General features: G+C 47.4%; 1 protein-coding gene across 14 annotated transcripts in view; it reads right to left on the reverse strand.

Moving 5' to 3' along the window:
* LOC125727640 (ankyrin-1-like) overlaps positions 1 to 25581 on the reverse strand; it is a 111796-nt gene that overhangs the window by 33040 nt on the left and 53175 nt on the right. For 12 of the 14 annotated variants that reach the window (XM_049004564.1, XM_049004549.1, XM_049004507.1 and 9 more), the window contains 19 exons: positions 18502 to 18603; positions 11612 to 11710; positions 11091 to 11189; positions 10585 to 10683; positions 9275 to 9460; positions 8954 to 9052; positions 8658 to 8756; positions 8065 to 8163; positions 7082 to 7279; positions 6101 to 6199; positions 5392 to 5490; positions 5039 to 5137; positions 3257 to 3454; positions 2977 to 3075; positions 2799 to 2897; positions 2283 to 2480; positions 1751 to 1849; positions 1078 to 1176; positions 710 to 808 (listed from right to left, as the gene is read on the reverse strand). In XM_049004564.1, coding sequence (XP_048860521.1) covers positions 710 to 808; positions 1078 to 1176; positions 1751 to 1849; positions 2283 to 2480; positions 2799 to 2897; positions 2977 to 3075; positions 3257 to 3454; positions 5039 to 5137; positions 5392 to 5490; positions 6101 to 6199; positions 7082 to 7279; positions 8065 to 8163; positions 8658 to 8756; positions 8954 to 9052; positions 9275 to 9460; positions 10585 to 10683; positions 11091 to 11189; positions 11612 to 11710; positions 18502 to 18603 — 2268 coding nt within the window. Of the gene's footprint in view, positions 1 to 709; positions 809 to 1077; positions 1177 to 1750; positions 1850 to 2282; positions 2481 to 2798; positions 2898 to 2976; positions 3076 to 3256; positions 3455 to 5038; positions 5138 to 5391; positions 5491 to 6100; positions 6200 to 7081; positions 7280 to 8064; positions 8164 to 8657; positions 8757 to 8953; positions 9053 to 9274; positions 9461 to 10584; positions 10684 to 11090; positions 11190 to 11611; positions 11711 to 12780; positions 13017 to 18501; positions 18604 to 25581 lie in introns of those variants that run through there. The other 2 variants (XM_049004582.1, XM_049004572.1) reach the window with 2 other exon arrangements.

Here is a 25581-nt window from a genome sequence, read left to right on the forward strand (position 1 = left end):
AGTAAGAGTACTTACTAAGGTACTTACTAAGAGAATATAGCGAGTACAGCGAGGTATTATATACAAAAGAAAGTAAGAGTACTTACTAAGAGAATATAGCGAATACAGCGAGGTATTATATACAAAAGAAAGTAAGTAAGAGTACTTACTAAGGTACTTACTAAGAGAATATAGCGAGTACAGCAAGGTATTATATACAAAAGAAAGAAAGTAAGTAAGAGGACTTACTAAGGTACTTACTAAGAGAATATAGCAAATATGGTCAGATATAATCCACAGAAAAAAGAAATTAGAGTTCCTATAAGGAAGTTCACTATTTGACTCACTTGTACGTCACTTTCTACAAAAGTGTCTACTAAGTAAAATAAACCTAAATGTAAAGATATCCAGAAAAAAAAATTAAGGAGAATTTACAAAGGAGGATCTAGCTAATATAGCGAAACACAATCCAGAGAAAACAGAAGTTAAAAGTACTAAAGATAACTAGAGTATATCATGAGATATAATCAGAAAAGGAAATATAAATGACCGCATTAACTAACTATAGAAAGTAACATGAGTAACAAACAGGAAGTTAGGGAATATATTAAGGAAAGAATGGCTAAGACAACAAATGGGAGGAAAGCAGCCAAGCAGAGAGAGGATGACAGTGCAAAAGGACATAAGGCAAAGGTGAGGCAGAGAGTGCAATGTTAGGTAAAATACTCACAGTGGTGGTCTCGTTAGGCAATGCTCCGTGCTTCAGTAATAAGGTGACAATATCCGTGTGTCCTTGCTGGGCTGCTTGGTGTAGTGGAGTGTACCCCACCTAAGAGACGAACGAATGGTCGAGGAGTGATAAGCCTATAAGCACTGTTCTCGGAATGGAATGTCTGCTGATCTGGCAGCAGCTTACCCATTCCCACAAAGCATCATATCAATACCATGTTTTGAAATGGTATTGAATTTTCTTAAACACATGACTCAGTGTAATACCATCTTTGGCCAGCAGGTGACATTCTCCCATGCATTGTTAATGAGGGCACATCTACATTTTTCCTAAGCTAGTGTGTTGAGCGGAGGAGTTAAAGGTCTTACCCTCGTCTTGCAGTTGACATTGGCCTGCTGCTGCAGGAGGAACTTTACCATTTTGATGTTGCCATAGTGACACGCCACATGAAGAGGAGTGTAGCCCATCTAAAAATAAGAGTTTCAACGAAGTCAGAAGGAGCATGGACACTGGCGAATGAGACACAGGAAACTAGAGACACGTGAACATATGGAATATCTCTGAAATACGAGAAAAATGTATTCAAAAACTAACTCTGAGACTTTTGTGCAGCAAATGATTCAGTTATATTGTACTGAATAACATTTAAGCTTTCTTTTCTTATATCAAATGTTAACCCCTGCCACTCTGATTTTGTATAGTACTATGTAACTTTTTGCTATGTGTGGCATTTTCAATCTATTTTACAATTTAATAGAAATGTTACCTTTGAATCAGAAGATACTTCAAAATGGTACGAAGGTTCATTAAATATGGAAGGAAGATGATTTGAATTCTGATGGCCGAGTGACATTTCCATAATAATTTGTAGCTCACACTTTTGGTCTGACTGACCAATGAATACAGCTGGATCACTGCCTGGGCTTCACCTCTGGTTGTTTATCACTCTGAAGCCACAGTTGCCCCCCCGGGATACAACTCCATGCCTAAGACGGCATCACTAGCCGCTTGTCATCTGTGGTCAAGCCGCATGGGACTCACCCGTGTGGCCGCGACAACAGAGGCGCCCTGCTTCACCAGGATGTCCGCGATGCCCAAGTGGCCCTCCTGAGCCACCAGGTGCAGTGGGGTGAGTCCACTCTGGGGGATTCATGAGGGGGCAGGTCAGGCGGCAAGCCACAGACTCACAGCTCTACACGCTTAATCGACAAAAAGGGATTTTAACCTCGCTTCCCCTATGTCCATGCAGCTTGATGCTCTGGCTGGTGTTTCCACCAAAAAACCCCTCAAGTGGACAGCTTTTGGCTGAAGTGGCCCAGTCCACTAATTCTTTGTCCCTTTTTGAGGAGCTTGCAGTGCCAGCTTCAGCATCTCCAGCTCCCTTGCCGTTTCTTTCTTCACTCCTCACCAAATTATTTACATAACCCAAATACTTCACACTTCCCAGAGCCTTGCCTGTCATTATGATTCCCTTGCTTAGCCAGCAGAATTCTTTATCCTACAGCTGCACATTCTGTTGGCGCTACTCAGCTTCAGGTTCCTGCAGAGCAGTGTGTCCTTGAAGGACCCTCACCTTGTTGCCCAGGTTGACGTTGGCCTGCTTGGAGATGAGCAGGGAGACCATGTCGGGGCGCCCCCCCTGGGCGGCCAGGTGCAGGGGTGTGACCCCCTGCAGTGATTCGGCGTTGGCTGATGCTCCGTACTGCAGGAGGCTGCTGGCCACCTCCACCTGGTTCTGTTTGGATGCGATGTGCAAGGGAGTGTAGCCGTTCTGAAACAGAGTTTTAGTGTGAGTCCTCCAGCTTTCTTATGGCCTTTAATGATTACTAAAGCCCCACGTCTTCTAGAACGCTAATGAAGCCTATGCTATAGGAATTCTGCAATCAATACATATATCTATTTATGTCAGATGGTTGCTGTGCAAAATTGTAAATTTTGTTTCTTTAGTTGTATGTATACATATGCATATACATATATTCCACCTTCATTGTGTTTAAGACCATATATTTCTTATTCCTAAGATGTAAATAATATATCCCATCCCATCCCATCCCATCCCATCAATGTCCAGTTGCTACGGAGCTCTTACTCGGGCAGCACTGTGCGGGGATCCTCCTTTGCTAACCAGCAGTTTCACCACGTCCAGGTTGTTGTGATGCACAGCCACATGAAGAGGGGTCAGTCCATTCTGGGAAGGAGAGAGGTGCATTTTAGAGGAGTCACATTCCGGTGGCACGGCCCCGGATGTACGGCCGGCGAGCGCTAACCTTCCCTGCCGCGTTGGGGCTGGCTCCTCGCTCCAGTAGCAGCTCCGCTACATCCACCATGCCATATTTGGATGCCACGTGGAGGGGAGTGAAACCTTTCTACAAGTGGCCGAGACAAGAAACGGGAGCATCGCAGAGTGAGGACAGGAAAGATGAATGTCATTAAAAAAACAATTAGCGAAAGTATTAGTGTATTTATGAGGAACAGGACGCCCATTAAAAAAGGGGGTCATCACAACATGTGAGCGGGGCCTTCCTGTTCAGGGTCAGCAGTGAGCACCTTGGTCATCTTGGTCTGTTGGGCCTCCATGTCCAGGAGGATGCTGGCCGTCTGGACGTGGCCCTCGCGGGTGGCGATGTGCAGGGGCGTGTGTCCCGCCGTGGTGCTGGCGTTGGGGTTGGCCTTGTGCTCCAGCAGAAGCTTCACCAGCTCCTTGTGCCCCATGCGGGAGGCGCAATGCAGGGGAGTCTGGTCGTCCTAAGGAGGGGGTTTGTGGCATCATTAGGGAGGGCAAATGGGCAGGGCCGTGCTGAATGAATTGTATCATGTGACACTCTTGTGCCAGTCACTGCTTAGAAATTATACAGACAGTATGAAAGGTTAGTTTGCTGTTTCGCAGGCGGCCTTGGGGTCTTACATACAGCTCTGTCCTCAGGACCCAGGCTGTTTTACCAAATTTCCCCACAAAAGCATAAACTGCAAGGCAGCACTTCTATAAACATCACAGGGGCTCCTTCTTTCCTGGAGGTGATTCCAGACAAACGGGGAAGGCTGTCAGCTGTAAACTCCCTTTTCACATTAGGGATTCACACCAGATTAGTCATACAGGCAAATGCTCTCACAGCCGTATGCCAAAGCAGAAATCCGACATTCAGGCTCGGGCCCTTGTTTTAAAAACTGCTGCCCGATTTGTGAAGCTGTCAAAAGGCACAAATATGTGTTGTGGCTATAATTACCAGATTAACAGCACAGGCTGACTCAGAGGTATGCAGGCTGACTTGGGGGCGGCACTGCAGCCTCACACCACACAGGCCCGACTCCCCACAGGCCTCTATGTGTGACGTTTGAATGCTCTCCTCGTGTTTTTGTGGGTTTCCTACTGTTTCAAAGGCTCAACGATCACCATGCTACACTAGCAGTTATGGAAAACAATCACCAAGAGTATTTCTCCAGTTTTCCATCTTGTAACTACTGTATTCTCAAAAAAAGTGCACTCAGCAGCTGTTTCTGAGTGTTATCTTTTAAATAAGTTGCCTTATTTAAATCTCAGCTCAGCTTGGCTATTCAGCACAAAATCCACTCTGCTGTGTAAAGTGATCCATGTTTAATGGGCTAATCTGGGCTGAGCACCACAATGCTGTAAGAGGCATTTAAATGCTGTTATCATTGGTGCAAATGCTTCAGCATGACCTACTTAGTTTGCATATTGTGCGTCAGAGCAGGCCCACGCATCTGGGGGGCCCTGTGTATGCAGGCTTCTGTCCACCCGTAATGTCCCCATTCACACGCACCAGTCAACCAGCATCTCTACAGAGGCGAACATCACTTCACAGGTACCTTGACACATTTGGGTTTGCCCAATTATCACTGTGTAATGGGTAGGGTGGGGGGGGGTTGTAAATACCCCAAATATAGCTGGACTGGCTTCCTGTCTCCGTCGTGGGATCAATTCCACCTTGTATTTTGTAGTGTTATTCTCCGGAAGCCTCCAGCCTTTAAGAGCTAGCGGCTGTGTGTGCTGGAGAGACTGGCTTGAGTTGGGACACCCATTGGTGGCCGCCCTGCTGGACGATGGCCCTTTTCGGCACGGCGGGGAGGCAAGGATCTGCGTGGGAGCCGGTGATGGATGGTGTCTGGTGTTTGCCGGGAGCCTTTGTAGGCCAGGTGAGCAGTGTTTTGCTGATAAGCGGGACACACGACGGCGAGGGATCGGAGTGGGGGGGCGGGTGGGTGTCGGCTCATTATTCTGCTGTAAAGTGCTGATGCTGAGAGCAGCCCCTGTGTCTTCTGCCTGGTGTGTCTGTGCCACCCCCCAGCCCCCTGGACCTCCTCCCCTCGCACCTTGGCTTTGGCGTCCACCTGCGCGTTGTTCTGGAGCAGGAACTGGGCCACCTCGCAGTGGCCGGCCCGCGAGGCCATGTGCAGCGGCGTCTCCACTTTCTGTCCGTGAGCAGGCAGACCGAAGGAGGCCGTCAACAAAAGCGTGCATGTTTACCATACGACAATACAGAAAGACATGCTAGCCTACTTCACACATTTCACTTTATTTTTCGTGTGTGTGTGTATATATATATATATATATATATACACACACACACACACACACAAATACATATATTACATATAATATGTATTTAAAATGTATAAATACACATAATTATAATTATAAAGATCCATTTGGCGGGGGGGCTCACCACGTTAGAGGCATTGGGCGATGCGCCTTTCTGGAGCAGAATCTTGACAATGTTCAGGTGTCCCATGAAGGAGGCCACGTGCAGTGGGGTCAGGCCCGACTGCGGAATCGCACACACACACACACACACACATGCATTCATATCTTTGTGGGGACTCTCCTTTCATTTCATAACCCTAATCCTAACAATGACAGCTTTAACCCCTACCTAGCCCTAACTTAACCATAACTAATCAAACAGAATACAAGACTTTTGGCATTTTTAGTTTTTTGATTGCAGTTGCAATTTTTATTTTTTAAAATAGGTGGTCCTCACGACATCAAAATAACAGGTTTTTATCACATTGTGGGGACATTTAGTCCCCACAGTGTAATACCTACATGCGTACACATAGTGAAATTTGCCTGGGTCTTGATAAATTGATGCCTATTCAGTTAATTCCCCCACACTGGGACACATACTGTAATATAATATATACATGACCACACAAACAAACTCTCTCTCACACACACACACACACACACACACACACACAGAGCTCCCTTTAAAAGTCACTGGAGTGTCAGACAGTCCCATGCCTCTACTATGACCCAGCTCTGACACTAGGGGGCAGAGTCAGGTCATTCATCCATCCCACTGATCCCCAACAGGCCGCACCTCTGTCACACCCCATGTATCCGGGTGCTTCCTCCATTACAGCCTCACTCACCTCTGTCACCGCCTCCAGAGAGGCCGAGTGCTTCAGCAGCAGGTCCATCACACGGATGTGGTTCTTCTTGCACGCTATGTGCAGCGGAGTGAAGCCATTCTGGGGGGTAGGCACATGAAAATAGACTAACCCTCATGGCACACTGGACCTCTGGTGCAATATGTACCTGTGACCAGCAGGGGGCAGTAAGCCCAGTTCAGAGTGGAGATGGCCCGCAGAGGGAGCCAGAGAGTCAGAAAATGATTATTACCAACAGTCATGAACAGATTGGTATGGGATGAGAATTAATCCATTAACAGCAGCGTGTGGACGAATTAGTACTAGCATCACAGCAGCTCAGTTTGTGTAAACTTCTTGTCTGTTGCTATGGTGAACAGGTCCACTTGGACAGGAGACTGTATTAGCTCCCCAGGGATGCATCCAGATCGGGAAGCAGGGCAATCAACCAAGACAGCGTAAAGAAGGACAGGATGGAGGGAAAACTGAGAGAAGGGGAAAGGAGCTTCTGCCTGTCATTGTTCTGCCGCCAATGAGGACGGCTTTACATCCCAAGCAATTAATAATCGATTACAAGTGTGTGGGGAAGATGTCCCCTGACTTCACACGACCCCACAAAACATACACATCCTCCCCCATCTCACGATACATGAGAAAGATGTATGGATGTGTGAATAAGGAGGAGGCAGAATATCATGCCATACTTACCAAACAACAAGCTAACCCACAGCAGAGCCCACAGACATACATGTGTGCTTATTGCTTACGATTATTTACAGCCACGAGGGGGAGGAATCATTTCTGTATTCGTAAAATCCCCCTGGGGGGCAGATATTATACAAGTAGAGTAATAATAACCCACTTGGCAGTTTCTTCATTAAAATCAACACTAATTAACAGCTAGGTGCTTAAAATACATTTGATGATTGTCTGTCATGGGATGTGTGTGTTTCCTACTCAGCCAGATAGGGGGCGCCAACTGACCAGAGCTCGAGCATTGGCCTTGGCTCCTTTGTCCAGCAGCACCTTGGCCATGCTGTGATGGCCACAGTGGGCCGCCACGTGCAGGGGGGTCAGGTGGTCCAGCGTGATGTCGTCGATCTCAGCGTTGTACTGCAGTAGCTGCCGTACACAGTCCATGTGGTTCCCCTGGGCAGCCATGTGGATGGGGGACAGGCCATTCTGCAAGGGGAGGCAGGCGGTGACGTGTGTCAGGAAATAAGGACCAGATACTCCCCCCCCGCATCCCAGCCTAAAGTTTTGAACAGACAGACAGTGACAGATTACAGCGCAAGCACTTTTCCCAGGGTGAGTCATGCTTTCCTAAACTCTTGTTTGAGGGACAGGGAATGCAGCTAATGTCACAGCACTGGTTCAGAAGGTGCTAAGGTGCAGCACACCTGTCTTTGGTGGGGGGGGGGGGTCACAGGCAGCTGCTAAGGCAGGCTGTCATACCCCCACTGAGGGCAACTTATTTAAGTAGGTGTAAGTGGGTTGCAGGTGGCATAAGCTAGGGACTTGAGGATTTCATAGGCCCTTAAATATTAAAACTAAAATCAGTTCTGAGAGTTTCTCTGGGAAATGATAGTCTGAAAACATTCTTGGAGAAATTTAGCTTCATCATCATCATCAAAAATGCTCCTTAAGCTAAATGGAAAATGGACAGATGGATAGATGAATGGAAATATGTCTGCACTTAGCACTTGGGGTTATTTTGTTTATTTTTAGACAATGCGTCCAGCCTGTTTTCTTAGCAAAAAGCATTTTTCTTTTTGCTGAGACTCCTTGACAATGTGAATCATTCATCATGCTAACGAGGGTGACTGAAATAGAAATACGATGGTGGAGAGAGAGAGACGGACGGAGCGGGAAAAAAGAAACATCGGTGCGGGAAAATGGTGACTGTCGGAAGGTTTTTGGTGACTTCCGGAGTGCCAAACTGCAGTCCTGCCCCTTAGGGGCCCCACCTTGGTTTTGGCCTGCATGGGGGCTCCGTAGTCCAGCAGGATTTCGATGACTCGCACGTGTCCATTACGCGCTGCACAGTGCAGAGGTGTCAACTCGTCCTTTTTGGGGGAAACAAGAAGAACTGGCTTGTTAAGCTGTGAGAAACCTATCTCTTAAAAGACTGTTAGAACATCAGCGCTAAGCGTGTCTTTTGTATATGCGTCCACCCATGGTTCTGTTTGCGTTTGCTGCAATAGTCACTGGTTTAACAGTCATCAGACTATCTGTGCTAAGGTAACACTCATTGCTGTAACAGTCATAAAGCATAACAGTAATAAGAGTGACAACTGTTACTGTAACAGTCATTGTGATGTAACACTCATCAGTGTGACTGATGTAAAGGTAACACTGATAAGCGCGAGAGTCATCAGTGTAACAGTCGTCAGGATAATAGTGATCAGTGTAGCACTCATAAAGATGTAACATTCATCAGTGTAATAGTCATAATAGCTACAGTAACAGTGTAATTTGTAGAATATGGCATCAATCCTTGTCCTTATTATAAGCCGCTTTATCATTAGTGGGGGGGCCAGTGCTGCATTGAGTTTTGTACCTTGGTTTTGGCATCTATCTGTGCCCCTCTGTCCAAGAGCAGTCTGACCATGATCACATTCCCTCTCCTTGATGCGATGTGCAGGGGTGTGATACCATTCTGGGAAACAGAGAGCGGAACACACACACACACACACACACACACACACACACACACGCACACACACAAAAAGCGGACAGGACTTTAGTTCTTCAGCTCTTCTTATGAAGATGGCAATGAAAGCAATCAAAGCCTTTCCCCAGTCTGAGGGGGCTACAGGGCAGAGGGGCAGGAATAGGGCAGGGGTCAGACTGTACCTTGGGGGTGAAATTCACGTCGGCCCCTCTATTGAGGAGCAGCTGGGCCACGTTGAGATTCTCGTAGTGAGCGGCGATGTGAAGGGGGGTGAAGCCCGTCTGTGTGGAGGGGGGTGGACAGAAGTTTTATAACAAGCCACATCCTCTTTATTGATTGATGATTGCTGCAGGGTAACAGTCAAGCTTTAGCACCAGTCTAATTACAGTAAGCACACTGATAGTGACGTTAAACATGGATGTCGAAGGAGGAGAGGAAAAGATCTGACAAACAGACACACAGGCACCTCCTAAATCCCTCCCCACGCATCCAGCCCCCCATACCTTGCTCAGGACGTCCGCGTTGGGGTCGTTCTGCAGCAGCACGGCGGCGGTGCGAGTGTCGTCGTTGCGGGCGGCGATGTGCAGCGCAGGGAGACGTACCTTGCCCTTGGTGCCATAGCTGATGAGTAGGGCCACGACATTCTCATGCCCCTGCTGCAGCGCCACCGCCAGCGGGGTGAAGCCGTCCTGCCGATTGGACAGCCGGGCGCCACGGAGACAATGGGAGACAGAGTGCAATCATTAAAACCCAAGCAGCTGGGCAGGCACCTTAATGAGCACAACTGTTATTGCACTGGATTGGATTTGCTGCTGATTTATTTGTTTCTGTTATTGGTTTGTTTGTGGGGCTGATTATTCATGCATTGATGTGAGCTCCTGCAACAGAACAGTCTGTGATCTGTTTGTGTTGTTAAGTGGTGACCGCACAATTTTTCCGGTAAAACCTTTAGCTAAATACCAGTAACTCTCTAAAGCAAAGCCCCTTGTTGTGTGATTACTAATGTTCGTAATAAATATTTATATCTATCCATCCACCTTCCTTTTTGATCAAAGGATTGACAGGACATCCACCAAGACGCGATATAGACAATTTTTTCCGTAGTATTGCTTTTAAACCAGCTTTTCATTAATGGATGGTTTTGAGTGGTCTTCCTTACAATAAGTAAGAACAGATAAGGCAGCTGTAGAAGATACATCCTTTGTGTTCTTAAGTAATAAACAGTGTGTGGCACAGTGGTTAACATCCCTCTGTAACTCACTCCTGGTTCCAGTCCCAGCTTGGAGCTGCCACATGCCTCCCATAGAAATATACATATAAATCGTTATATGTTTTTTTGCAGCAAATTGGTCTGTGCAGCAAATTATCAGTCGACTGACTGATGTGGTGTGGAGTTTGGATGCTCCCTCCGTGTTTGATAAGCATGTCGTTGTGTGTTTGTGCCTGCTAGTGAGCTGGAAAAGGATCGAGAATAATGATCATAATGAGCAGGTCTGAGAAATATGGTACAAAATGTGACATTATTTCTGATGTAAGCGCTCCGGAATATTCTGCTGTGTTTGCCGGCATTTGTACATGACGATGGGCAGTATGAGGTATGGACAGCGTGTCTGACTGTATTTTACAGTGTGTAAAGGCCGTGTTTGCGAGCTCCTCATCACCTGCTGCCTATGTGCTTAACGGCTGAGACACAGTCTGGCAGGTTTGATAAAGTGCATGCTGAAATGCGTTAGTGTGATATGAAAAATGCCGGCCTGCGATTTCAGGCCAGGCTGCAAGTGGCTGGCAGGCCTCGCCGTCCCGTGGGCTTCACCTCAGTGGGGATGCTCTGATTGGCCCCGTTCTCCAGAAGGAACTTGACCACCTCCAGGTGGTTCTCCTGGGCGGCCATGTAGAGTGGAGTGAAGCCCTTCTGCAAGGGACAGATGGACGCAGAGACACATAAGCGTGTAACGTTTTCATTTCTGGGTTCTTGCTGGCACTATCCTGAGGCTCATAATCATTTCTAAAAACAGCCCCAGAAAAACTCAGATATGAAGCAGATATGATACAATAAGCTACACCATATAACGCTCTTCCTAAACAAATAAGATGATGATGTAAACGGTGTTTCCACAGGGAGTTTCCAGCATTGTGGGGATATTTCCAACATTATGCCCAGATGTATTTGTCACACACCATTGTATTATGGAAATTAAAATTAATTAAAATATGCTACACATATTCCACAATCCTGGAAAGTAAATCCCAAAAGAACGAGCAGAACCCTTTCAGAACTTCATGAAACCCCCCTGGAACTGAATGTGAGATGCTGCTCACCTGTGATTGGGCGTTGACATTCGCCCCATAATTCACCAGTTCTGTTACCACCTGCTCCTGGCCTGCTAGCGAGGCTATGTGTAGAGCAGTGTTTCCTTTCTGTGGGTACAAGGGGTCCCAGGTAAACATGGAGGAGTGAGGGTAAAAGCAGTGTTTCAGTAAAGGCTGCATAACTTTGTCCTACTATTACTTACTGTGTCAAAGAAATGTGTATTTATTTTTATTTGGTGATCAGTGGTCAGTTCACACACAACAGCACACAGTGCACAACTAAACGTGTCCTCTGCATTTAACCCATATGTGACATCGTGACATAGCAGGGGGCAGCTAATTCAGCACCCAGGGAGCAGCACTTGGGGGTGGTACCTTGCTCAGGGTACCTCACTGGTGCCTGGCTGGTCGAGGATTCAAACCTGCAATCTTTCAATTACAAGTGCGCATCCCTAACCATTGTGCATAGCTGGAATTATTTGCTATCTGAGTGGAGCTGTGTAGTCTGTGAGTAGCAGTGTGGTGTGTACCTTGGTGGTGGTCTCCAGCACGATGCCGTTGTGCAGCAGCTCCAGGACCATCTTGACATGACCCTCTTTGGAGGCCAAATGCAGCCCGTTGAGCCCATTCTGAGGGAGGAGAGAGAGCAGAGCGGACTTCACGCTGGACCGGTTCCTCCAACAGACAAACGCGCAGGAACACATTCCTCACAGCATGGATGGTCGGCACACGTGTGACAACACGTTTGAGCATCTCCCGTGTGACACGAGTCACGGTGACACTCATCTCCGGCACATTCACACAGTCACATTACATTCATCAAACTTGTTAAATAAAAACAAACCCTACATTCATCCCATATTTACTTCAGTATTCCGTCAGGAGGAAAGCCACTCAAACGCAAGGGCAGGACTGGCACCCACATCCTAAGCAGTGCTAGGCAGCAGTGTTACCCAATGAGCCACTGTAGTTTACGTAAATCCTTTTTCCACCTCGTATATATCACACACAGGGAACAGGCACAGACACCCAACAAAAAGACCCAAAGATCCAAACCTAGAACTTAAGCTGAAGGACCAAACTCAAGAACCACGAGTCCCATCAGGCCAAGGGTGAAAGGTAAAAAAATGAGACATGGAGACAGATCACATGACTGACGGAGGGAGGGGAGCCTCGGCCATCTGGCGTGGTGCCTCTCCCTGCGGGGCAAGTGGGGGGGCAGCCTCGTCCCGGGAGCAGCATGTTCCGCTGCGACAGATCAGCCGAGCGTGGATAGCAGGCATTGTGCCACCTGTGCGCTGATGCCTGACCGTGACGGTGCCCTCCCTGTCTAAACCACCATTCCGTCATTAGCTCTCAGCAAAGCACTCCCCCAGTCAGGTCCTGCCACCAACATTGGTGCTCAGATGTTACTTTTCCAAGTTATTTGCGAGTTTGACAGCCTCTTCCAGAAAATCGTTCAGTACACGGCTAACAATTCCAGGATATTTTATGGAAGAAATTCTGTGGGTGTTTCTATTAGAGGAACCATGGCAGGGCACCTCTTGGGACTGCAGCCAATTCTATTCCATCCTTCTGACTTCTTAACCAGTTATCTACCTGCCACCTGCTCCAACACAAGGTGTACACACTCACAGTGAAACACACACACACACACTCACAGTGAAACACACAGACAAGCACACACACATGCACGCACGCGCCTGATTTATCCCAGCCTGCTCTTCTGACAGCTTGGCATTGCCAGCATTCGTGGGGGGTGCCAACAAGGAGGATGATGTCAACAAAACTGGTGGCAATGGCTAGGAAGAGGATGAGGATGAGGAAGGAGGGATGGCACAGCCCACAGGCTCTGGGATGGAAAGAATACGAGCAGTGTGGGATAGGTCTGACCTCACACAGCCTTCCTCCAAACCTACAGGACATGTGAGGTTGGACCTTTCCCACAGCACTGATATTCTGCTCAGTCTGGAGAGCACGGCACACCATCACACTGCTGCAGGAGAAGAGTGGAGGGAGCGGGGGGCGGAGAGGGAGACAACAAAAGGGAGAGTAAGAGGTTGATTGCAAATGGAGAGTTTTAAAAAAAGTACTGGGGGGTGGAGTTAGAGACATAATATGATGGAGGTACATTATGATGGAGACAACATTTTGGGAGAACACAGGATGAAGATACAACATGATGAAGGCTTAACATAATGGAGGTACAACATGATGGAGATACATGATGGAGACACATGATGGAGGTACAACATGTTGGACATACACGATGGAAATACATTACCGTGGAAGAACAAATGATAGAGATAAAACATCATGAGAGTACAACATAATGGAGGCATAACATAATGGAGGTATAATATTATGGAGGTATTACAGACTCAAAGAACATTCATAGAAAGAAGAATTACAGATCACTGACCAACCTGTACCTAACCACCTTCCCCCACTATAACCGACCAGTACCTAACCATGTTCCCCCACTATAACCGACCTGTACCTAACCACCTTCCCCCACTATAAACGACCTGTACCTAACCACCTTCCCCCACTATAACCGACCTGTACCTAACCACCTTCCCCCACTATAACCGACCTGTACCTAACCACCTTCCCCCACTATAAGTGACCTGTATCTAACCACCTTCCCCCACTATAACCGACCTGTACCTAACCACCTTCCCCCACTATAACCGACCTGTACCTAACCATGTTCCCCCACTATAACCGACCTGTACCTAACCACCTTCCCCACTATAAGTGACCTGTATCTAACCACCTTCCCCCACTATAACCGACCTGTACCTAACCACCTTCCCCCACTATAAGTGACCTGTACCTAACCACCTTCCCCCACTATAAGTGACCTGTACCTAACCACCTTCCCCCACTATAACCGACCTGTACCTAACCATGTTCTCCCACTATAACTGACCTGTACCAAAAAATTGTTTCCAAACTGCCCACTTTACCTTCAGAAAAACTCCGCAAACAGCTTAATGAACTTGAAAAAAAAAAATCTAAATTTAAATTAAAACGCCAGTTCATTTTCTAATAATGCAGTTTATCACAGTATGTTACTGAATTTTGAACTGGGCATGTTTATGCATTATTAACAAATTGCAGCTATATTTGTTACTTAAGCTGTCCACAAGGTGTCACTCTATACCACATCACATCTCCTGCAGCATTATAACATACTACACACACTGATAATCTCACTCCATTCTGTCCCTTAATGCACCAGGCTATACTATCCACGGTTAAGTGATGAATTGAGGACCTCATGCATCTTCATTAATTTCCCGTGTTTGCTCATGAAAGTCACAAAACTGTGGAGACATGCGATGTGGGTTTCAAATGAAAAGAATGTTTAAATTAACTTCAGGTTAAAATCAGCCAATCAGCACAGGACTCAACAGTGTTCTTGACTGGTGCTGCAAGGGCTTTACTCTCCCCGAAGCACAATGTACCTACTTCCAGGGAAGAGCGCCCCCTTCTGCTTTAAAGACATGGTGTCCAGCTGCTCCCTGGGATGTCTCTCCTCGCACCAGACAGGCCTAGATCCACATAACCTCCAAAATATGTCTCAGTTGAACAATCCACTTAAAAGTCCCTCCTCTGAAAAACACCATTCCATCACACACCAGTCACCACACAATCACCTTTATTTGGGGGGGGGGGTCTGATGCCATGATTATCCCTCAGTTTCCACCAATATAGAATACTGACAGGCATTACGGGGAGCAAAGAGTCACCTTGAGGTCTATTGTTTTGTCGGAAGCATTTGTGACAGGTTCTGCGACGGGAAGCAGACCGTGGTCACTGCCCTGATTCGACCTGCGGTATCACACATGCCGTTATAACTATCAGCATGAACGCAGAAAGCTGGAGCCGGGGGCTAATTCCGTGACTCTCCCAGCAGCCTGAAAATCACATGAAGCAGCTTCAGCCAGAATTATCCTGAGCCTTGATAAGCTGGTCTAACGAGCTGGTGAGTTGGGCTTTTCACTGGGAGCTGCTGCTCACTAATCTGGGTACGTCTGAATCCTGCGGAAAAGCCTTCTAGCAGACTCCCCCAGTTGAAAAGCAGCTCTCAGCTCTCCACTTCATACTGGCACAATACTGTAGGGATCTGCAAGCTCAATTCAAGTCCCACCGAAGGATGCACTGAAGGGATGGCAAGACTGGCAACAGAACAAACTGTGGGAGGGGCCTTTCCATCCCCCATAGATGGAGGGGAGCACTCAAAGGTAAGATATGGGGTGGGGGGAGGGCAGCAAAGAGAACTGTATACAAATGCAGACAAGCAGAACCAAAGACACACGGATATACAAAGTACAGGGACACACTGATACAAACCAATAAGAGACACACACACACTAAGAGGAAAGCATCGAAACACAGAGGCAGGTTACGCACTTACAGCTAAAAAGATTAGTAATCGAAGCAGAGATATCATCACAGCACATATCATTGCCAATTCTGCATGATTTATTTAGAGGGAATATAAAAGTAAAATCATATTCAGACTATTCCACTGCACGCATCTCACCCCACCTCTCCGGTGTTACTCAAAAACCACATTTCTGAGCGTCGGTGATAAGGCCGGCAAGGTCCTCTCCCCATTCAGCCCCAAATATACACCCTGTCATCCAGGGCGCGCGCGTCTGTCTCTTTAAAATTTAAAATGTGTTTCCAAGTATACTTTTGCTCACATATTGCGCACATCTCCCGTATAATTTGTGTGAACTTAAACATGTTTGTGAGGGAGCCCTGTACTATATGTAAGTGTCCGTTTGCTTATCCCTAAGCAGCCTACGTGTCCGCGCGTGTTAGTCCCGCTGCTCTATCGCAAACGCAGGAACCCACGCTCGCGCGCAGATAACAGCGCGAGCTGGTGACGACATCACAGCGAGACTCTCTTCCACACCCTGCTGCTTCTTCTATCTTCAAACCGTTTTTTGTATTTTGGCTAGCTCTTTAAGCTCATCAGAAAAACAACTTTAAAATGCATTCTGCTGAAACCCTAAATGATCCGTTCCTCAAGTCCTTACGTTAGTCAGATTTCTCGTAAGTCGGATTTACCTTTCCATACCATTCAAAACAGAAAAGAACACAAAAAACTCATGACAAAAAAATTATATAGCTAAACGTTTTGAGAATGACACAAATCTTTATTTTCACAAAGTCTGCTGCCTTAGTTTTTATGATGCCAATTTGCGTATACTCTAGAATGTTATGAAGAGTGATCAGATGAAGTCAATCTTTGCCATGAAAATGAACATAATTCCAAAAAAGTCCGTTTGAACTACATTTCAGCCTTGCCACAAAAGGACCCGCTGACATCATTTCAGTGATTCTCTCGTTAACACAGGTGAGAGTGTTGACGAGGACAAGGCTGGAGATCACTCTGTCATGCTGATTGAGTTAGAATAACAGACTGGATGCTTTAAAAGGAGGGTGCTGTTTGAAATCATTGTTCTTGCTCTATTAACCACGGTTACTTGCAAGGAAACATGTGCAGTCATCATTGAGGTGGATGAAAGGGCTTCACAGGCAAGAATATCGCTGCTAGTAAGATTACACGTAAATCAAGCATTTATCGGACTATCAAGAATTTCAAGGATAGAGGTTCAGTTGTTGTGAAAAAGGCTTCAGGGCGCCCAAGAAAGTCCAGCAAGCGCTAGGACCGTCTCCGTCTCCTAAAGTTAATTCAGCTGTGGGATCGGAGCAGCACCAGTGCAGAACTTGCTCAGGAAGGCAGCAGGCAGGTGTGAGCACATCTGCACGCACGGTGAGGTGAAGACTTTTGGATGATGGCCTGGTGTCAAGAGGGGCAGCAAAGAAGCCACTTCTCTCCAAGAAAAACATCAGGGACAGACTGACATTCTGCAAAAGGTACAGGGATTGAACTGCTGAGGACTGGGGGAAAGTCATTTTCTCTGATGAATCACCTTTCAGATCGTTTGGGCCATCCAGAAAAAAGAGATTGTCCGGAGAAGAAAAGGTGAGCGTTACCATCAGTCCTGTGTCATGCCAACAGTAAAGCATCCTGAGACCATTCATGTGTGGGGTTGCTTCTCAGCCAAGGGAGTGAGTTCACTCACAGTTTTACCTAAGAACACAGCCATGAACAAAGAATTGTACCAAAACATCCTCTGAGAGCAACTTCTCCCAACCATCCAAGAAAAGTTTGGTGACAAACAATGTCTTTTCAAGCATGATGGAGCACCGTGCCATAAGGCAAAAGTGATGACTAAGTGGCTTGGAGAACAAAACATGAACATCTTGGGTCCATGGCTGGGAAACTCCCCAGACCTTAATCCCATTGAAAACTTGTGGTCAATCCTCAAGAGGCGGGTGAACAAACAAAAACACAAATTCTGACAAAGTCCAAGCATTGATTATGCAAGAATAAGTCAGTCAGGATTTGGCCCGGCAATTGTTTGACAGCATGTCAGGGCGAATTGCAGAGGTCTTGAAAAAGAAGGGGCAACACTGCAAATATTGACTGTTTGTATAAACTTAATGTTATTGTCAATAAAAGCCTTTGACACTTATAAATTGCATGTAATTACACTTCAGTATACCATAGAAACATCTGACAAAAAGATCTACAAACACTGAAGCAGCAAACTTTGTGAAAACCAATATTTCTGTCATTCTCAAAACTTTTGGCCACAACTGTGCTTGATACGTTCCTGGAAGATGGATGAATTTCATTGCTCAAAGATACAACAGCTGGGGCCGGATCTTGAACTTAATCACCAACGTTAATCAGCAAATCTGAGTTCTCTGGGCCCTTAATCTCTACATCACCTTATTTCACTATTTTCAGTCAATCCAGTGGTTTAATAATCAAATAAAACATTTTGCTTTTAACAACCTGTGAGCTGAAGGCTCAGCTCTAAATTGTAACTTGCCGCACACTGTTTCATGTGTACTGTGGTCCCCCAGGACTCCAGAGCAGGGGCTGCAGGCAGTCAGGGAGAGGCAGGAGACTGAGGTGCCCTTCCCTGTGTACTCCGCTGTCCAGTAATCCTTTGCTCCGAGGCAGGCACGCTTCCCTACCCTCAGAGGTGCATTTGTACTATGATGCAACGTGGTGTAATTTCAGATGGCAGCAGAAATGCAGTTCTGTGGAGGGATTCGCGTGACCAGCGCATTTTAATCTGATTCGGCTTGACTGAACACACTCTGATTGCAGATTTTACCACAAACTGCACTGTGAAATCAAGGGTGGGGGTTACGCAGAAAGGATGACATTTTAGTCACTGATATGTATCAGATAAAACAGTGCAATGGTATATGTGTGTGTGTGTGTGTGTGTGTATGTGTGCGCGTACAAAACCATTGCACTGTTTTTTACCTTTTGCAAATAAAAATGGAAGGTGGGTAATCAAAGTGGAGCTCTCACCTGATTGGCTGTGTTGATGTCTATTCCATTCTTGATCAGGTCCAAGGCCTTGTCCAGGTTCCCGGATCGGGCAGCACGGAGGAAACTGGTGGCAGCATCAGCCTGGTAGATGGACAGATAACAGCTGAGGTTCTGCTGGATCCAAATGAGCCACGTGGGAAACGGCAGGGTGCGGAAACTAGGCTTGGATGTGACACCAGAAACTGAGGTCACTCTACCTGCTCTCTGAGTTTGCACTCTGTACCCCAGCTCTGGTACTGCCCTCCAAATGTCTCAACTCATACTGTGAGAGGCCCTGATCCCCTTCCTCCCGCCCACACATACCACAGCACAACCTGTCCGGGCCTCGTGTTTATCCAGGAAACGTGACTCACGCCCACAGCATTACACTCTCTCTAGCCTCACTCCGATCACCACCCCAGCACCTCACTCCGATCATCACCCCAGTGCCTCACTCCGATCATCATCTCAGCTCCTAACTCCGATCATCATCTCAACTCCTAACTCCGATAATCACCTCAGCACTTCACTCCAATAATAACCTTAGCGCCTCACTCTGAGCACCACCTCAGCACCTCACTCCAATAATCACCTCTGCACCTCACTCCGATCATCACCTTAACTCCTCACTCCGATCATCATCTCAACTCCTAACTCCGATAATCACCTCAGCACTTCATTCCAATAATCACCTCTGCACCTCACTCCGATCATCACCTCAGCGCCTCACTCCGATCATCACTTCAGTGCTTCACTCCGATCATCACCTTAGCGCCTCACTCCAATAATCACCTCTGTGCCTCACTCCGATCATCACCTCAGTGCCTCACTCCGATCATCACCTCAGTGTCTCACTTCAATAATCACCTCTGTGCCTCACTCCGATCATCACCTCAGTGCCTCACTCCGATCATCACCTCAGCGCCTCACTCCGATTATCCCTTCAGTGCTTCACTCTGATTATCACTTCAGCGCTTCACTGCAATCATCACCTCAGTGCCTCACTCCATACCATACAGAGCACATTTCTGGGCCTGTTTCTCTGTGGCTGGAAACAGGAAATACGAACCCATAGATATTCAGGCTCTCATAGCACCTCTCCAGCCCTTTCTGTTTCTCTCTTTCTCTCGTGACCTCTCTCTTACCCTCTCTCTTTCACTCAAAGCCCTACTCCTATTCGATCTCTCTCTTCCGCTACTCCCTCCTTTCCTCCACTTCATCTCTCTTGTCTTTTTAATTTTCTCTGCCTTTCATGATTAGGATGCTCAAATTAGCAAGTGTAATGACGCATGCCTGTTAAAGCGATCGTCAACCCCCCCCCCTCCCGCCTGCCCCTGCCCCGTTAAGTGTCAGCGTAGCTGGGGGGGTTCTGTTGCCCAGTCTCCCGCTCACGTGGCTCTAGTGAGGGGGTTAGGCATCCGTTTCTGCTGCCCCACCCCATTCTGGATTTCAGCATCCCAGAGGTGGTGCACCCCACTTCCCCTCCCCCCGCCCCCCACAGCCCTACCCCCTCCCTTTTCCACAGGAAGCTAGAGCTGGTTGTGAATCAGCAGCCTGACAGGCGACAGGCTATCGAATCCAGTTCCTTTCAAGAGTTGAAGGTCCGTGGATGAAAGTGCTAGCCCCCGCCTTGCCTCTGCCCACCTAATAGAGGGCATGAGAGTGAAGGAAAGGTCACCAGACTAACAAACCAATATCAGCCACTAGATAGCAGTGGGGGTGTCCACAGACGTCTCGCAGAAGGCAGAAGAAAAGGAGTGAATAGAGGGAGAGAGAAGGAGGGAGAGACAAAGTGATGGAAGTGGAACAAAAAATTAGTTGCAGGAGGGGCTCACTATTTATGGCCTGGATGAAGTGGTGAGGGCCTCCTTATTGTGTTAATGTACTGGAGGGAGTGTGCCCCCCCCCCCCCAGCCTAGATAGGGGTTGGATGGGGAACCTGACAGCACTCTAGAAAATGTCTAAAAACTGCATCTTTAATGTGATGGAAGGAGGTGCTGGGGGTGTTCGATTCTGTTGGTGGTGTTATATAGCAGGAAATATGCTCCTGATCACACGCCCACACCCTATGATCACCCGAGACGCAGCATGAACACAGAACCCTGCACAACAAACATCTGTATCAATCAGTAAATACTTCATCTTCCATTAATCTCTCCATAATTCTCCTCAGTCTATAAAACATGCATACCCCCAGACATGTATCCCTTCATCCACTCATCCACCAGCACATCTGCAGCCTTCCACCCAAACTTCCTCTTACAGGCTTGTTCTCCCAGTCGTTCAGTCCCAGTTACTCACACAGGCAGAGACCCACCCCAGTCATCCACCCTGTTTTACTCTGGCCCTCTGTCTCCTGGCCTCTGCTTTCTCATCCCTGCCTCTATACAGCCTGCCCTTTCCTTTCTGACCCCTTCAAGCACCTGTTACTGTTTAGTGAGTGCCTGGCTAAAATGACAAGGTACTGATCATCTTCCTAAATGCCCCTCTCACAGTGTGGACCCAAATGGCACTCAAACAAGGCATTAAATACCACATTAATACACAAATCCCTTGTCAAACACCAGCTTTTATAGTCCTCGACTCTGCCAACCATAACTAGGCATTAGTGAAATTCAAACATCCATCCATCCATCCATTTTCCAAACCGCTTATCCTATTGGGTCGCGGGGGGTCCGGAGCCTATCCCGGAATCAATGGGCACGAGGCAGGGAACAACCCAGGATGGGGGGCCAGCCCATCGCAGGGCACACTCACACACCATTCACTCACACATGCACACCTACGGGCAATTCAGCAACTCCAATTAGCCTCAGCATGTTTTTGGACTGTGGGGGGAAACCGGAGTACCCGGAGGAAACCCCACGACGACACGGGGAGAACATGCAAACTCCGCACACATGTGACCCAGGCGGAGACTCGAACCCGGGTCCCAGAGGTGTGAGGCGACAGTGCTAACCACTGCACCACCATGCCGCCCCCGAAATTCAAACATCAAAATACCAAATAAAACCCCACAAAACTAAAAAAAAATGTTTTCAATTAATCTCTGATTAACTTTCTGGAAAGCAGCTAAAATGTTTGTTTAACAAATGGTGCCCCTTGGTCAGTATTTATGGTGACCCTAGAGACATTGATTGCCTGCCCAGCTGGGAACTTTTAGGGTCCTGGATGGGATTTTCCTTAGTACTGTGGGGTCACAATCACTTTTGGAAATAGGCCATCACACAGGCAACAGATTTCTGGGTGCCTTGAATTAAACCTTGGGGGGGGATTGTGTCTTCAGGTCCCTTGTCAGTTTGTCTGGTTGCTTGTTTCTGAAGAAGCTCTGCACCTTCAATTGGAATCATTGGAAAAATTAGTCACCTGTCGAAAATCAGCATTATATTAAATGTGCTCAAGCTAGTCAGCAGGTAGCACTGTAGCGTCAAGCCTCCATGGTTTTGGATTTGAATCCTGTTCCCGGCTCTTGTGTGTGTGAGTTTTGTATTTTCTCCTCCTGTTTATGTGGGTTTTCTCTTGGTACTCTGGTTTCCTCCTGCAGTCCAAACACATGCATTTTAAGTGAACTGGCATCTCTATTGCTCATAGTGTTAGAAAGTATGATGTATGGGTCTGACATCCCATCCGGGGTGTTCCTTGCCTGCCCTGCTGTCTGAGATCACCATGAATCTGAGCGTGAATAGCAGACATAAATGAATGATCCCCGTCTACCATTAGTTTAATGGCATGTCTCCAATAAAGAAGCATTTTGTAGAATATTAAGCATTTATATTGTCCCTCTACGTTTGTGTACGTTTCCAAAACCTTATAAAAATGTGCCTGAAGGGACAGCACCCATTAATGTATAGAATTTGTGGGGATACCCCTTGGGGTAAAGTGCTTTTTTAAAAATTTCTTTCATTTCCTATTTGTTTGGCTGGAGTGGACCTGTGAATGATATATTGCAGTGAATCTGCAAAAATAGGCAAATATTAGGAATACAAATGTGTGTGTGTGTCTGTGCTTCTGCCATGGTAATTTCCAGACCATGTGGTCCAAGTCAACAGCACTGACAGCCCCACAGACACACAGGTTTGTTGACATCTGGGGGGAGATGGGGCATCTCCAACTGAATGTCATGGAAACTGCCCACATACCCCTCCACCCCTTAACAGACCGACCACCCCTGATGATGGCTAAAGGGGGGAGGGGGGGCTGTGTCAACCCACCAATGTCTTACCCTCTGTCAGAATGGCTGCCTGCTCGGTCCTTGTTGCAATGCATTCTGGGTTGCAGCACATTGGATTGATGGGGCATGCTCTAGGTGTAGAAAGCTGGTCAATGAATTAATTATTAAAGGCTGTTTTAAAGCTAGAAGCTTTTGCTGGGCTGAGTGGGAGATGGGTGAGAGACTGTGAGGCTACATTGGCCACCTTCCCCCCCCCACCCCCAATACACATCCCTCCTTCTCCAAGAAACTGCCCCCACCCCCACCCCAATACTGTTGTCGTTCATGGTCGGCACACACAGGCGTCCCTCCACGCCCCCATCTTTGACCCACCAGCCGTTGGGCTCACATCATGATTTGCCCTCAGTGTTACCTCGTCTTCCTGTCAACTGCCCCGCCAGCAAGGTGAGCAGGGGGTCAGTGCTGGTGACTGGGAGGTAGCAAGACCCTAGGCAATGAGGATCATTGATCTTTGAGTTTGTTACTGAGATGTGCCTTTTCTGTCTCACACCGTCTCTGTGAACTGAACCTCAGCCGACACATCAGTCAAGCACTTTCATAATTAGTGAAGCTCATTTTCACAAGCGGATCACCACGATCTGTATTATAGCACATTGTTTGTCGATATGGAGGAGCGGAAAATGAATCCTTAACCTTTTCCTCAGGATGACATTGAGAAATTCTCCAGGAAAAACAAAGCCTACGTTTAAAAATACAGTTGTGAGGAACTCCGTCACATACTATGACAAGAGTCGCTTATCCTGAGAGTAAAAAGGAAACCCACGGGCAAACCCTCACCCAAAGGAAACCCTGTGAGGCTTTGAGGCTGTCAGTGTACTCAGTACATCTTTGCCTGGATGTGTTGCAGTGAGATAACGAAGTCAGGAGAATCGTATGGGACACACCTTGTCCCCCGCCTTCTCTCACCATTTTGCTGGTGTCACCCTATGCTTTTGGGAACTCTGTTTTATCACTGCCCACCCTCTGTGACTTGCATCAAGCACTTGATAGTCAAGTTCTCAGCGACAGTTGAAAAATTGGGCCAAAATTTGGGTAATCAGGGTCCTTCGACCACAAGATATACACGTGTGAAGAGGCTCCTTGTGTAAACGTAGCCGAAATGGGAACGAGATAGAAGTAGAGTGTGCTTTGGTCATTTTGCCTGGAGTCGTGACAACATGCATTTGTGTATGCGTGAGAGAGGGGCAAAAAGTATGTTTTTGTCTACTAACATGCTTTGAGAGTCTCTGCATGTGCCTGGGTAAGCTTCGGTGTGTTATGTGCACGTCTGTATATATGTGTTTACGTGTGTGTAAGAGCACAGGCAGTGCGTGTCCTGCTCCCCTCTCCTCTCCTCCTAACAGACAATGACAGAGGGCTACACTGTCACCTCCAACACGCCCCCTCCCTCATCACCCCCAAATCTGTCTGACTAGTCATGGATGTCCTCTAAGGCTTTAACAATGGCTTCCTACCGGAGGATAACCAGAAAGTGGCGGAGCACACATATCATGTCCTTATCCCACTTCCTCCCTTTCCACAAGCCCGTTTTCGACTTGCTGGGTGTATTCGCCTCTAGTTCTGCTATTCCATGCAGTATCGCACCATTCTGGTTCCAGTTTCCCTCCCTCCCTCTCTCTCTCCTCCCCCTCTTCCTCCCTCCCTTCCTCTCTCTCAGTCTCTCCCTCTCTCTTTCTGTCTCTCTCTAAGCCGTCTAACTGTATCTCCCTCCAGCGGCTTTGCCGTGGATCGATCCTCTTACCTCCTGCTGACTCTCGTTCCAGTAAGGTGAGCTTTTGCGCTGGAAACCAAACTGCCCCCGTTAAAAAAAGAAAACTCCCGGGTATCACAATGGTGACCCGGAAATGTCTGACATGTGCCTCTGGGGCAAGCTGGTGAAGGCCTGCGAGTCAGCCGAGAGAGAGGACCGGGCGGGAAAGGGATGATCCGGTCCAGTGACATGGCGGGTGACACTCAAGTTGATTGTTGCGACTGTCATGGTGGCAGTGGGACAGAACAGAGCAAGATGTGCAGTACAGCTGGTGCCGGTACTGAGCACCCAGTTCAGGTACAGTGTGTGATTCCCCCAATATCAGGGGAAACAGTGACTCATTTCATTAATATCTGCAATAGTAACCAAAAACTGCAGTTCAATTTTCCGTTTCTATTTTCTCAACATTTAGACAGCGATTACTGTACAAATCTGATTTTAAATATTTTAAATCCTTGCTCTCTGTAGTATGGAAACCTATTAATATGCCCTGTGTCAATGACCCTGTCTGTGGAACATTCCAGAGCATTTGCATATAAAGAGCAGCAATTAGTTTTTAAGCTGTACCCATAGATCTCTGGATAAACATGTTTTCTTTCTCTCTCCCTTCACAATCCACTGTCTTCACCCTCTTTTGCATCTCTCTTCATGATAAATCCCTCTCCTCTCCCTTTCTCTCCATCATTACTTCCCTCCCCCTGTCCCCTGGTCCTGCAGCAGTCTTGTGACATCACCGCGTAGCAAGCTGCGTAGTCGGCCCGAGTGTACGCGTGCGTAGCGTGCATGTGGGTGTGCACGTGAGTTACACTCTGCGTTTCCAAGAGGACTGTGGTATGAGCAGCGGAGAGCCTCACTACTACCACCTATTTGTAGTCCTCAGTCAGCCACAGTATCGATCAAAGGGGTCCCTGCACGCTGAAGTGTCAGACAGACATGCACACATTTGCTAACTTGCTCGTACAGCAAGCTCTCCTTGCCAGGAGAAACAATAAATGCTAGAACCAGGAATAAGCCCCAAAGCCATATGCTGGTACGTGGGGCTGGAGCTGTACCCCGGGGATTGCTAAAACATGGAACCGGAGCCTCAGATTATGGGACC

Source organism: Brienomyrus brachyistius, chromosome 2, assembly GCF_023856365.1.
Source record: "Brienomyrus brachyistius isolate T26 chromosome 2, BBRACH_0.4, whole genome shotgun sequence".
In the NCBI taxonomy this organism is placed as follows: Eukaryota; Metazoa; Chordata; class Actinopteri; order Osteoglossiformes; family Mormyridae; genus Brienomyrus; species Brienomyrus brachyistius.